The sequence below is a fragment of the Zeugodacus cucurbitae genome, chromosome 5 (assembly GCF_028554725.1).
Source record: "Zeugodacus cucurbitae isolate PBARC_wt_2022May chromosome 5, idZeuCucr1.2, whole genome shotgun sequence".
In the NCBI taxonomy this organism is placed as follows: Eukaryota; Metazoa; Arthropoda; class Insecta; order Diptera; family Tephritidae; genus Zeugodacus; species Zeugodacus cucurbitae.
In genome coordinates, this window is record NC_071670.1 from 66,270,531 (window position 1) to 66,285,728 (window position 15,198).

Below are 15,198 nucleotides of genomic sequence, written 5' to 3' on the forward strand. Positions count from 1 at the left end.
ATCGGTATTTTTGCCAGTTAAAAATCTGCGTGCACTCAACCAATCGTAGTTACGATAAATTTGGCTAATGTTCGGATTGATATCAAACCATTAGAAGTATTAACCAGAATTTGCCCAGTTCTTTGCAAATCTTTTGCGGTGCTTTCCTGTTGCAGGAACACACGCATATTCATGGTCAATCATATGGTTTTCGCGTGCCGCCACAAGTACAATGACTTCGATTGATTTCGAAATAACAGCATGTGTTTGTCAATAACAGTATCATTACGCCACCAAAGCGACGATTATTATTCCACAGATCTTTCATTGTTCTGTCAACTGTTTCTAGAAAATTGCACTCATCTCATAGATGTTTCATAGATTTGCATGTTTAACTGAAGCTACAATGTCGAATGTGCCGTTTCTTCAACTTCAAGTAGCGTTGCTGCAATTCCAGGAGATGCGAGAGCCAACGTAATGCCAAAATCAATGATATCAGAATCAATCAGGATTCCCAGTTGCACCGTGTGTATCAAGAAATAAAAGTCCACCATTTCCATCATGGACAGCCTTAATCAATTCATCATAGGTCGTCTTTTGCTGCTCATTAAATAATGGAACATTTCTTTATACTTGTTGTTCCAAAGTTATTCTGTCGTATGCACGATTCAGTACATCTCTAATTTGACGATTTGGTGATGGCATATGAATTTCAATGCTTCATTGTAGATGTCACCGCTCATTTGTAATTCTGAATTCTCTGTTGCCACTTGCCAATTTCCGACTTTTCCGAATTGTTTTTTTTATAGATAGATTGAAAAAAAAATGTATGGAAAAAAGTCACTTTTTGGAATTTTACAATTTTCCGACTAAACCTTCCAAGATCCACAACGAACAACCTCTGAACATTTCATCAAGAATGGTTCAACCGTTCTCGATCCTTAGCGTATCTAATCTTGAACCGCTTTCGCAGCGCAAGGAACGGAAGCCCTCAAAGATAAATAATTCCCCCCGTTTTTTTACACCTATATAGCCTTTAGCCTTCCTCGATTAATGGACTATCCAACACAAAAAGAATTATTCAATTCGAACCAGTAGTTTCGGAGATTAGCGCGTTCAAACAAACAAACAAACTCTTCAGCTTTTTTTATACTTTTATTTTGAATAAAATTTAATTAATATCCGTTCTTCAAAGTAAAAGCTGCTGAGAAAATGATAAAAGTGTCTTAAATGAAACTCGATAATTTTCGACAGGTGTGTGACTTTGATAAAATAATCCTAAATGTAGACTATAATATTGTGTTAAACAGTTAAATGTTGCCTACATTTAGGATATAAACATGAGTAAAAATGTAGCAGTGTAAAGGTCCACTTCAATAGAGAGTAAGTAATAGATGTGATTTGGACGTGTGGCTTTCATTGAGACAACACTTTTTCCGTAGTTTGTCTATTTGACAGTTGTTACTTGATTTATACTCAGTTTGGTCACCATTTCATAATGAACAGACAGACTTATACCGGAACAACGATTATTGGAGATAAAATAGTGACGAGCCCATACAACTTTATATTTTTCGAAAGGTTTAAGACTTTGATAAAATAGTCCTAAATGTAGACTATGGTTTTCTAAATGTATATTGTATTAGAGTGTGAAATTTTGCCTACATTAAGGATGATAAAAAATATAAGTACAAATAAATTAAATTGTTTAATATATATTTTTCGCTCAGTGTATTCTATCAGCTTACTCTACAACTCTAAGTGTCAATTTAAGAATCTTGAAATACTCAAGTATGGAAAATATTGCAAACTATGCTATTTATCATTAAGTAAACGATCTCACACAATCACTCCCGAAAGGGTTCTGTGAAAATGACTGTTACAAAGAAATAGTCAATAGAAATTTGTATTTAAGAGGATTATAAAATGGCATGAAATTATTAAGGAAGTGATAATGTTTAAATTAGGTCTAAATTGAAATAATAAAATGAGTTTTATTACAAATACTTTCATGAGTAAAAGAAGTAAGAACAAGTAGAGAAATAAAATTTAAGTACATAGATTAGCTAAGAGACTGGTCTCATATTTAAAGTAATATGTGAGACGGAAGAACTTAGTAGGAAAGACCTCAGAAGACCTAGAATTATGTATATTCCTTCGAGAATTCTGAGAACAACCTATTCTAAAAAGGGCATTACTTTTTAGAGGCCAGAAGGTTTCACACAACTTCGAAGAATTGAAGAAGAATGAATGTAGCATTATATGTTTTATAAATATAATATTTGTATTTCACTCAACCTTCTTCAAGAGGACTTTTTAATAGTGATTGGTCGCGTCGCGCAATATACAGCATTAAAGCAACCAAACTGACATTGAGAGTACATTCGTATCTCAGTCTTCGTATATTACATGTCGCATTGGAAGTCTCGCCAACTGACCGCTGTCTGCTTTTTACCGTCCGCTCGACCATTTACTCTTCATTGTCCAGCAGTTGTTCCTCCTTGCGGCATTTCACAGTTGGGCATCCATGACAGTTCTACGTTTATGAGACTTATTTCAGAGTGAACAGCAAGCAGAGAGTGGTGGTGAGTAGCCGAATTCAAGTGGAACAATTAAGTTAACGGTGTGTGTTGTTGGCACAACGCAGCTGGTCGACGACAAGCGCATGACGAGGGATGCATTTGGTACGGATCGCATGGAGGCGACCTGCCGTGAGTTTGGGTGAAGGGTCGCTGCTGGCGGCTGCTGTAGACGCGGTCAGCACATCAGGCAACGGACAGCGGTCTATCTGCCACGTCTGGTTCGACATGCGCGCACTGTGTTGAGCGAGTAAAATAAAGCAGATAAACTGAATTGGATCGTTAAAAGGCAGTTGACAGCCGGATGTGCGGCAACATGATGATACTATCGCAATGCGTGGACTACATAGTAAATGTAGGTCTGATGAATAGCCGGCTATGTAGGAATGTTGGAGCATTTGCTTCTCTAGTATTGCAATGGGATTTCTCTCAGTGCTTCGAGCTAATCGATGAAGATATTGCAAAAGCTTTATTATAAGCTCACTTATAAGAGCTTTTATGGCCTTCAGTATTGAATTCGGATTAATCAAACTGTTTTTTATTGAAGGTCTAGACCCTAATTAGCCATGAGCTTTCATTAAAAATTTCATTCACTTGTACCAAGTGAATTGCATCCCTATAAACTTAAAGTTTCAAGCGGTGAGCTTTTGTGAAAGCTCAAAGCTCAAAGACGTGAACCAATTTCTCAGCAACTGAGATGAGAAAATGCTTTTAGATGGAATTTATCGGAGCTCTGGGATATTTTGACTATTTTCCACGGACAGAGTCTTATACCTTTTACAAACCCCAAGAACTTGCTAACTGTGATGTATTGCAGATCAACAAATCATGACCAGTCTTATTGTGCACCTTTATTTTTGCTCTCTCTTTTTCCTCCAGACCACGAATGTGTCAACTAGTACTTGCGGCTATGGCAGTAAATGCACACATGTAACTGAAAATGTTTTTTCCCCCATTCAGCCCGCAGCCTTTACAGCTTTTAGCCTTCCGCCGGCAGCATGTTTACTCCTTTTCACAAGCACTTCCTGTCACAACTGCCAGAGGCTTAATTTTTTCACTTCTCTCATACACTATCATTTCATGCCAACATACTAACCACTCATCCGCTTACTTTTTTACCCACCTCTACCCCCGCCGCTCACTCTCTCTCTCTCTCTCTCGCTCGCTGTGCGTTCCAGCAAATAAAGCGGTTAACTCGGCTTTGCGCTCGACTGACTCTGCTGTAGTCCGGACCAGTGAAAGTGACAGCCACTTAACTTATTTGCAAAATTTGTAGATTTGTGGTGGGTCAGCAACAGGTATTGTTGTTGTTGTTGCTATTGTTGTGCTTATCTGTGTTTTATTTGTTATAGTTTTTAGGTTTGCATATAACCGTGTGCTAACTGTAAACGGCGCGCTGTTTGTGAATTAATTAAATTAATTTAGGCGAGAAATATTGAATTTGTTTCAATTTGGTTAGTAAGTGGCTGGGAATTGCTCGCAATTTGTTTTGAGGTTATGTCTTTTTATTTTATATTTTTTTCGAAAAATGTTGTCAAAATAAAGTTGTATGTGGGTGAGAAATATGCTCCGACTATATGGAATGTATAACGAGTAAATAAATTCAAATGTGGGATGTGGAAAGAATTCAGGAAAATCAACTTAATTCTGCTCCATTGCAACTTTGAGCCTAAGAAATTCGTGGCTAAATGCCAAACAGCCGCAAATCTATACACAAATTTGTGCGATAAAAAAACCTGCTTTGTTATTCAAACGAGGTCTGATTGCCATATTTAGTGCTTACATTTGTACAGGTGTGTATTGAAAAGCAAATTCTACGGCAATCGATCAATGTAGTAAAGTGAGTATGAAACATAGGTGAATAGTAGAAGATATAGAGTACTCATATAGAAAAACATTCGTATATATGTGCGTATGTATATGTAAAAATGCTGAGAAATTAATTGAACGTATGCTTTGTGGTAGTTTTTGTGCGAGATATTTCAAAAAAATATATCAAAGATATTAGAGCCACTGATGTATAGGGCGTATGAGTAACTTGTGTATAGGAAATTCTCAAGTCGAGCAAATGTGTGTTCATGTATCATAAATGTTATAATATAAAGTTTCTATTATGAATATATTTAATGGAGCTAAGAACTAAACTTTAAGATTTCTTTTCAATAGAGTTGCCACCTGTCTGAGTAATGATGATATTAATATTGAAAGCGCTAGATACGAATTTTGTTTAAGAAATTTTGTTCTGGGTAGTCTAAAAGATTCCAATAAGGTTGCCATCTGTCTGAGTAATGAAATTATCATTAAGATGTTGATAAAAAAAATAGTTACAAAATATTAAATATTTGAAAAAAATATTTATGAATCCTGAATTGAAGAGTATTTTGATCAGTGTTGCCAAATTTGTATAAAAATTCAATTATGATTTCAAGTGACAGATATATATAATAGTATTTAAATAGATATAACTTGTTATATATCCAAGATAAGTGCAATTAATATTTTTTTAAATTTTAGATAGAGTAATTAAATAGTTGCCATCTGTGTGAATTTAAATTTAAATCAATCTTTAAATGGTAAAATGCTAAATAGAAGATATTTAAAAATTATAAATGTTCTCATTCTGAGGTAAAAAAATATTTGAACGGCGTTGCCACCTTTTTTATAAAATTTCAATTCAATTTTCAATTAAAAAGTATACGGTATTTATATAGATATTGGTCTCAAAGAAGTTTTTTTTTAATTTTATATGAAATAATGAAATTTAAGAAAAATGAATAATAAAAATGTATAAATTTTATAATTTTTTTATAATTGATTGGAATAAACTTGTTTCAATGCAATATTTTTAATTTCAATATATTAAATTTTAAATACATATTTTTAAATTTAAATACCTTAAATGAAATTAATTTTATTAAATGATTTTAAAAATTCTGTGCTTAAATAAATTTAAGGTTGCCAGATTTAAGTAATTTTTATAAACATTTTGTATTTATTTTTAAATTATTTATTAATAAGCAAAATTATATAAGCATTTGAATTCACCTAGTATTCAAAACATTGAAAACTTTTTCCAAATATTTTAATGAAATGCATTTTAATAAGTCTAGGGTTCTTAGGGTTATTGAACCTACAAAATAAAAATAAAAAAAAATTCAAATTAATAAAAAGATTCTTATATAATACTATTAATTAAAGTAAAAAATAATAAAGTTTAATTACAAAAAATAAATTTAAAATCAACCGTATTATGTCACCCTGTATATGTATTTACAGTAGAATATTTGCAAAACTATTTAAAGCATTTTTTTATAGTAAAAGTATTAAGTAAAGTAAATAATATTAAACTAAATAAAAGGGTGTGTGACTTATTAACTCACCCTATATATAGAATAAACATATTTTATTTATTATTAATTCTTTATATTTTTTTTAAATTTATTTAAGTAGCATTTCTTCTTTATTTAATTTTAAATTAAAATTTTAAAAGAAAATAATTTTTTGTGCCACTGTGCACAGTAAACTAGCCCTCTTCCGCTGCTAATATTATATAAGTAAATATTATTTATTTATCAATAACACTGAATACCTAAAAACTAAATGAGCAATTTATGTTAATTAGTTGTGGCATTGCGCCCTTAAGCTTAGCAATTATTAATTAGTTATTTCATGCTAGACGCCCGCCGCGCCGCTACTTAAACAATAAATCTCAGTACTTACTTACTTAAATAATTGCACATCAATTCGCCGCAAATTGACGCGCACTAAAATCTGCGATAATTACACGTACTTAACTGTAACTTTGTATATCACTAAAAGTGTAGCGCTCCACCGCGCGCCCACTACAGCCGCTGTAGATTCAACTGGCGATGAGATGCCAACGGCGTCGCCGACCGCGCGAACTACGCGCACGATACTGCCACAACAACAACAGCTGCTGCGAGAGGGTGCGTAAGATGCGCAGTTCAATGGTCGCCGCCGCTATGAGCAGCGTCACATTCACACTCAGCGCCATTGATGCGGCGGACGAGCCGAGATTGCCCTTCGTCAGCTGATCCTGACAGCGACCAATCGAATCGATATCCAGCTCCGCCATGGCGCGACCGTTCACATCCAACGGCGAAATGCAATAGTTCTTCAGTAGAAATTCGCTGAGATTGTGTGCGCCCTCGACCAGTGGGCCGTCGAGCAGCGTGTGTATGTGACAGCCGCAGGGGAAGTGATTGTTCACCAGTTCCAGCTGTGAGACGCCATCGATGATAATCGAGTTGGGGTCGGGCGTCTCCAACACATGATTGCCATGGAACTTCAATAACTTTATGTCCGCTGTGTAGGTGAAGTTGAGCTCTTCAATCAAATCGATTTTATTATTCAATATCTGCAGTTTGTCAACCTGCGATAGACCCGTGAAAGCGTCCGCGCATATGATACCCAAATCGGACTCTTGCAGCGTCAGCAGCAGCACGTTTGTCAGTCCGCGGAAGGTGTACGGCGACAGTTCCTTCAAATCCATATACGCGAGCTTCAGCAAACCCACCGTGTCCATGCCGAAGAAGGCATCCGGTTCGATGGTGCGTATGCCGGATGGCAAAATCAGATGACCCACATTGGTGAGACTTGAGAAGGCTGAGCTGTCGATGCGTATGAGAGGATTGTTCGAGAGTAAAATCAATTTGACATTCGAAGTGCCCGCGAAAGCATTGCCCTCAATGGTTGCAATTTGGTTGTGACTCAGCAGTATGGTCGAGAGATTCTGCAGGCCAGCGAAGGCGAACTGTGCGACTGTCTGCAACGGTGTATATTGTATGGAGAGCTCCTTGAGACGCGGCAAACCGCGAAAGGCGAACTGTTTGATGCGCGTTATATTATTGCCGTCCAACGAGAGCTTCTTCAGCGCACGCAGTCCTGCGAAGGAGTCCGGTTTTATGACGGGGAAATTGTTTTTCGTTAATGCGAGATTCTCCACGGTCGAGGGTAATTGCCGCAATGGAATCTGCGCCAGACCGCCAGTGTTACACAGCACCTGTGGGAACAGAGTAAAGAATTAGTGAGTTCTGGAGCTGCAGTGGGGTTCGCACTAATAGCATAATTGTTTGTGTTGTGGCTTAGTGTCTATAGTATGTCTATATGGGTGGAAGGGCGCGAACAAGTGAGCAACGCAAAACAAACAAAGCAAAGAAAAACAAAACAAAAAGAGAAAAACAACAACCGTTATGTAGTATACTCCAGGGAGCCATGCCGCGCTGTGTGTTTGCCTCGGCAAGCCAAGGTGTGAACAGCCGCGTGGCGTGCGAGTGACCACGTTTGCGTCTGATTCGTGCGTCACTTCACGCTCCTCCCAACCTCAACTTTTATGGCGACGCTGTCTGTTCGTCTCTCGCGGTCCGTCTGTCGGCACATTCATCCGCGCATATCTATTTCCGCACATCTTAATGTTCATGTTTATGTTTATGGTTTTGTTTTCACGATTTCTTCACGCTTTTTTCAACGTCGCCTTTCTGTTCTCACTTCGCATTTTCGCGTTTGGTTCATTTCGCTTGATGTGCTTTAGTGCCGCTTTATGGCGTTAAATGCGTTCGTGGGTAAATTGAATATGCGCCATTATTGTAGCAAATTAAATTAAATCGACTTGCTTTGGAACTGGTACTGCCTCTCACACCTCCTCTTCTACCTTTTGCTTCAGCGTTGAAAATTGATTATTTCTGCAATGTGTACCCCTCCCCTGGGCACTCCACTTGTAAATTGTCTGAGCGTCCCCTCTGTAGGCGCTATATTAAAGTGCGTTCGTCTAAACCTCATCGTCGGTATTCGTGGTGCCCCCACCGCTGTTGGTGGAAGTGCCAAATCATGAGCGCCATTAAATGCGCGTGATTTTTGACTGATTTCCTTTTCAACTTATTCAACTAAATTGAATTAAATTAGACACGCATGCCAGCCAGTCGCACGCCAGGTGCTGGGGCACCGCAGTGTGGCTGGGGAGTTGGGGCGTAAATATTCACATTCCGGCTGTTGAATGAATATTAAGTTGACTTTTATGTTGGAATTTCATTTGTTCGCACTTGTGTAATTGTGATAAACTGGTGTTTGAGGGCGTAAATGTATGAAAGAATGAGTGAGTATAAACAGATTGTAAGGTTAGGTTGTTTAAGTTTTTGTAACTTTAGGCTTAGCGTGTTTTAACATTAAAATTCTTTAACTAAATTCTTGGATAAATTCACAGTTAGGGCTTTAGTCGTTATGTAACACCGATTAACTCTTTAAATCTCTGATTTTGACTTAAAACGTTCAGCTTGCAACTTGAAGGTATGAAGTAGATAAGAATCTAAAATTGAAGGATCTGGTTTCTTTACTAAGTGGTTGAGGTGTTGGTTATGGAGAATTTGGTTCCACGCATAACGTCATTATCCCTAAAGAATGATTTAAAATCTTCTAGAAAAGTAAAGAGCTAAATTATTCTTAAATCCCATTATTTAACGTATACCCGAATATTCCGGCTTATAATGTACTATCAGGTTTAATTTTGAAGCATCACCACTCTATTGACATAACAATATTTTCATATAAAATATTGAGGTATGGGGACATTATCGCACTAATAACTGAACAATAAAAACCTTCTTTCACTCTATAACAACTTTAAATTTTCGTAAACTCGAGTTTAACATTCCATATACATATATCAAAAATTCTTACATTTATAAAGTGGTGGCATGGAAGGCAACGAAATCGTAGACGGTATTGCCAAGATTGGTGTACAGCTGTCACCCGATAGCATGATCGACATTGGCAAACCCACGAATTGTTTGTACGATGACATAGAGAATCAAAGCGCGATGGAAGAATCTATCGGGTTGTAAAACCGCAAAGGTCATGTGAAGAGGGGTAGATCAGAAATCGGAAATCGAAAATATTTAACGAACGATGTGATATTCAAAGTGAGTAAAAGCCAAAATTTGTGTATGGTAAACTCGGAGTTTATGAGCGGTGTGAATGATAAACACCAAAACGAACAATAAACTCGAGTTTATGGTGTTATACACGTATCATACAATATTCGTTTCTATTCTAAATTCTTTTACTTTATTTTTGCGCACTTTTTTAATAAGCTTATCAACATTAAACTCAAATCTAAATTCTGCATTCATCCAGATTCCTCAAATAAAAAATAGTTTTAATATTTTTTGCATATCATCTTTGCAATTCTTGCACTTCACTGCCATTTTGCTAACAATTTTATTAGAACAATAATTGCAAGTTTCATGTCGCGTCATCATTGTTGAAAAATAGAACGAACGCCAAGCGTACTGACACACAGCCCCAGCAGAAGAGCAGAAGACTCAACCAAATGACTGTAGAGCTACTCCCACAGCGAAAGCCACATCAAGGAGCAGCAGCGATTTGGCTTCACAGTGGGGAATTGACCGTATAATAGAGTGACGCAAAGGGCTGGAAGGGAGCGCGACGCCCCACTAAGCGTGAGAGATGATCTGCCTTCAGCGCTCTCCACCAACCAAACCCACATTTAATCTGGAATAATGAAATTACTTAAATTTTCCAATTTACTAGCAATTCGTAAGCGTAAACGTATTGAGGTCTCACTGGAGTAGTGTCGCAGATGATGATGTGAATGTGAAGAAGGGGTGTGAGTGCCACAAGCGCTTTGCCGACAACTATTTATATGCGCCATGCCAGACAACAATGCAATGGAAATGCGACGGTTGCCAATGGGGACGAGTTCTATTAGTGTCTTCTCCACGGACTTGATTTTTATGAAGACAAAAAGCAACGAGCAACTTGAAGTGGTTGCGCGAGTGGCGAATTGAAATCACGGAAATAAGCATTTTCTTGTCGCACTGGTTGAGCGAGCGCGGAAAAAAACGTAATAACTTGCAAAAGAAATAAAAGCTATGAAAAATAAGAAAGGCATGAGAAACAATCACGGCGTACGCACAGTCTTTGAAAATATATTAGTTTCCTTTTCTGCCATTTCGCATTGCCTTTCTTTTACGTGCGTTCGGATTATTCGAAGATATTGCAGTTTGGTGTTGTTGTCTTTAAGATGGTTTGAATCTTTGTTGTTGCATTAGATTTCAGAGTCAAACAGTTGTATAATAGCAACAAAGTCGTGTCTTTAATACAAAGCTTTAACTCTTGATTTTCTTAGTTGTTGGGTTAGAAGACCACCCTAAAATATTTCTAAATTAAAGTTCGAGGCTTATATGTGATTGGCGTTCAACCGTTTAGCCGGTTATAGCCGAATCGATGAGAGCGCGCCACTCGTCTCTTTCCTTCGCAGTTCGGCGCCAGTTGGAGATCCCAAGAGGGACCAGGTCGCTCTCCACCTGGTCCCTCCAACGGAGTGGAGGCCTTCCTCGGCTTCCTCCGGCGGGTACTGCATCGAACACTTTCAGAGCTGGAGTGTTTTCGTCTATTCGGACAACATGACCTAGCCAGCGTAGCCGCTGTCTTCTTATTCGCTGAACTATGTCAATGTCGTCGTATAACTCGTACAGCTCATCGTTCCATCGTCTGCGGTATTCGCCGTTTGCTAATGTTCTGAGGACCATAAATCTTGCGCAAAATTGGGAACGTGGGAACCAAGACGCGAATTTGCCGACTGTTTGCTTGATGACAGGAGATATTTCGTCTTGTCCTCACTCACCTCCAGACCCATTCGCTTCGCCTCTTTATCCATGCGGTAAAAAGACTTACATATCATTTAAAAACTGTCGTGGAAATATGTACTTCTACTCTAATAAAAGCAATTATTTTTTTTACTCAAGAAAAATTGTCTCCCGATTTCTCTGAAACATCGACTCTCCAGTGAGCTGAACTACCAACAATTTCATACAATAATCTCATCTCATCTAACTCACTTTTAAGCTACAATTGAAGACTCTGGACTAACCACTACGCTATCGGTTATCGTTTTATACCCTTGAACAAGTCGAAATTGTTGAAGTTTTTGTTCGAAACACATTTTTATCTAAAATCTAGGAATGTGCAAAAATATCGATAATTATCTCTGGAACATCGACTCTCCAACGAGCTGAACTACTAAATATTTCATATAATAATGCCAAAGTGAGCAAAGATGCTGTGTAACTAACTTTTTAAGGTTCAATGGTAGACTCTAAGGACTATCGATTTCGTTATCGGTTATCGTTTTGAACATTTTATTCGAATCACATTTTCATCTAAAAACTAGAGGAATGTGAAAGTACTTTGAAAACTAACGGTTGAGTTAAGTTCATTAAAAAATATTGAATAGTCTACAAATTTGTAAATAATCTCGAGATATTGGATATATTGGAATATATTTTTGAAACATCGATATATATCGAATAATACTGGCTGAATTGAATTTATTTGCCATGAGTGAGAGACCTCAAAATTGTTAAAAATTTCGGATTTTTTACAATTTGGAATATATTTTTGAGAGCAAAAAATCGATGCATCGCCCAACTAGGTTAAAACTTCCGATATACGAATTTTCGATACTTGATTATTATTTTTTTAATTTTTTTTTTTCAGAGAAGCTATTTCATAACATACTAAAATGGCCTTTGATTTCAGACTTAATAAATTTATATTTTTTATTACATCCTTTCCTAATCCCATAATTCCCCAAAAATACCTTCATTACATACTAACTTGCTACCAATTATCTTTTGATTTTTGAATTATTATCCCCTCTTAAATTAATTACTTTTTTCTTGCGCTTATTATACCTCCCCTCTCATTCATTGCACTTTTCGCTCGCTTCCAATCTGCTTTGATATTTCGCTAATTTCTGTTTTAAACTCGGTTTTATTACTTTTTTTTTGTAGTTTTTTCATTGTTTTTGCTGCGTGTCGCTGCTGGTCTCGGCTGTTTTGGATGTCTGCATTAATGAATTTACTGTTGTGTGGCATGTTTCTGTCTGCTGTTGACAACACTTTAGTCGCTACCATTGCCACTAATTTCTTATTCAGCATAGTTGTATTGTTGTTTTCATTGTTGTTATTATTGTTATTATTGTTGTTATTTTATTGTAGTATGGCAGTTGAACTATTGCTGTAGTTGTTGCAATGTTGCAATTGTTTTTTGTTTTTTAGCGGATCCATATTATTTGCGTTGCCATTTGCTTTACTAGCGGGTGTCTGTTTCCCTTCTTCTGAGCTTCGAGTCTTCAAAGTCCATCTCGTAGTTCATTGTTTGTGTTGTTTTTTGTACTTTGCTGTTTTGATTTTTCATATTTAATGGCAAGCCTTGTATGGACTATGGTTGGGTTGTTATGGAATTGTGGATGATTTTTTTCTGTATGAAGGTTTGTGTCCATGATAATTAAGCAAACATCGGTTGAATGGGTTGTTTTAGCTCTGAACAAGGATTAAGAGATCTCGCAAATCAGATTCTTTCGTCACCTCTTCGTTTAAACCCTGTTTTGCTCACTTTTAGTCTGATGACATAACTGATTACAGATTCACGGGAGAAGAAAGAAGTGTGGAGAAGAGGAAGGCATAGACTTAAGAAAATCTTAAAAGTAGATCCTACAGCATTCCTTAAGAAAACGCCCTAATCTAACGAGCTCGAATCCAGAACGAAGTCGACCATTATTAAGGCAATACTTTTAAAATTGTTGCCTACATATAGGCGTTTTCCCAAATAATATTCCTTTTTTAGCGGATACACAAACCAAATGTAGTCCGGTTTCCTACCAATTCATTTAAATATTCAATAGGATATTTTAAATAACGGTAAAACCAAACAATGTTTTTTTTTAATATTTTGAACAAAAAAGTCATCAAAACTCACCACTGTATATTTATCCCCCACAATATATCCTCCCACTGTGTTATTATTATTATTCTAATTTAAATTTGATATTTTTTGTGTACTCTCACCCTTCCACTACTTACTTGTGTCTGTGATAAGCAGATGCACTCGGCTGGGCATGATTTCGATGATTCGGACAGCTGTGAGTTCCATAAGCATTCCAGTGTAATCGCAATTATGAGGAGCCAAGAATTGCACATTTCACGCTGTGTTGAGCACGGAATGACGCCGGGCACGTGCTGCGCTACTACTACCACTACAACAACAACTACAACAACAAAACGAAAACAAGAACTGCGAATACTATTCTGCGTAGAACTGTAACACTGTAGCACTGGTATGCCTCGGGCCAACTCTCTAACCGCTGTGGGATTTGAAGTGGAATTTTTGCACTTTTCCTTCTTCTCTTTCCTCTTTCCTCGTTCCTTATTTACACTCTTCAAAGCTGCTATGCTCTGGCTGTTGCTTCTTCACTGCTTGTGATTCTGGTTGTTGTCCTTATAGTTGTTGCTATTGGTTGTGTTGCGCTAATGAAATGCTGAAGTCCTGCAAATGCGTTGAGATGAGAGCAAAAAGAAAGAAAAGTATATAATAATTTTTGTACAAAAATGTGCGAAACAACAGAAACAAACAGCAACAAGTTTAAGTTCAAAATGTGCGAATCCGAAGGAAATAGCGGCAGATTGAATTATATGAGAATGAGTATACGCCAGAGGATTTTCATAATTTTGTGTTCTCGCTGCTTTTTTATATATGTATATTTATTATTATTTTTGTTTTTGTTGTTGTTGTTTTTTTATTTAACAGCGGTTTGGCCATCACTTCAGCGTTTTTATGCAGCAACAATGTGCCCGAGTAATTTTCGGTTGGCACGCAATGCACGACTGGCTGCCACTTGCAGCGTCAGGAAATTGCAGCCAACTGAAAAACGAACGGGCGGACAACAACAAAAACAAATGTCAGCATAAAAACTGCTAAGAATTAGCGAAAACCCCCTAAAAAGTTAAGCAAAAAAATGAAACAAGCATTGTTAATATGTGTGTGTATTTGTTGTTGTTGTTGCTGTGTATTGTATATTGCTAGCTTGGCAACAACAACAAGCAGTCTTGATTTAATTAACGACATTTTGTTGCACACAATTCTTGGATTATGCTGTTAGTGCTTTTGTTGCACGCGGATTTTCATTTGGGATATTTCTTTTGTTTTTTTTCCGGTATTTGTGTGCTATTAAATAGTATAGAGCTACATTTATGTGCTACAATAAGCATGAAAATAACGAAAATTTAAAGTAATGTGTAAACTTACAAACAATTTAATAATCTTTTGAGTTTATTTTTTCATTTTAATTCTTAACAGAGTTGCCATAAATATCTGAAAATAATAAAATATAATTTTAATTCATAATAAATAATCCAAAATAAAATTCAATGATTTTAGGTTTTATATTTCTTTATATTTTTATTAAATATTTTTTTTAAAGAAATAGAGATGCCAGTTATCACGTAAAATAAAAAAAATTGATGTAAAAATTTTCAAAATGTTGGGGCAAAAAAATTTTACAAAAAAAATATTCTGTTATTTTCAGAGTTGCCACTCAGATATAAAAATATTTGGTATTCTGTAAATATTAAGACGAATATCAACGAAATTATATTTTTGTAAAAAAAGTATAGACAAATTTTATCACTTAAGGGGGGAGCCTGCTTTAGAGGCTTCAAAAAATCCCCTTTTTTTTTGCATAAATCAGTTCCTAAACTATCCAAGAATATGTCTCCAAAATTTGAGAACAAAATTCGGATTATTTACGGAGATACAGACGAAA

At 36.4% G+C, this 15,198-nt stretch overlaps 1 protein-coding gene across 1 annotated transcript; it reads right to left on the bottom strand.

The window, feature by feature from the left end:
• Positions 1 to 6,090: 6,090 nt before the first annotated feature.
• Positions 6,091 to 14,241, bottom strand: LOC105211852 (insulin-like growth factor-binding protein complex acid labile subunit). Its single transcript, XM_011183516.3, has 2 exons — positions 13,460 to 14,241; positions 6,091 to 7,581 (listed from the first exon to the last, which is right to left on the bottom strand). Exons 1-2 carry the CDS (start codon positions 13,574 to 13,576, stop codon positions 6,418 to 6,420), a joined length of 1,281 nt encoding a protein of 426 aa, XP_011181818.2. The 5' UTR covers positions 13,577 to 14,241; the 3' UTR covers positions 6,091 to 6,417.
• Between the last annotated feature and the right edge of the window lie 957 nt (positions 14,242 to 15,198).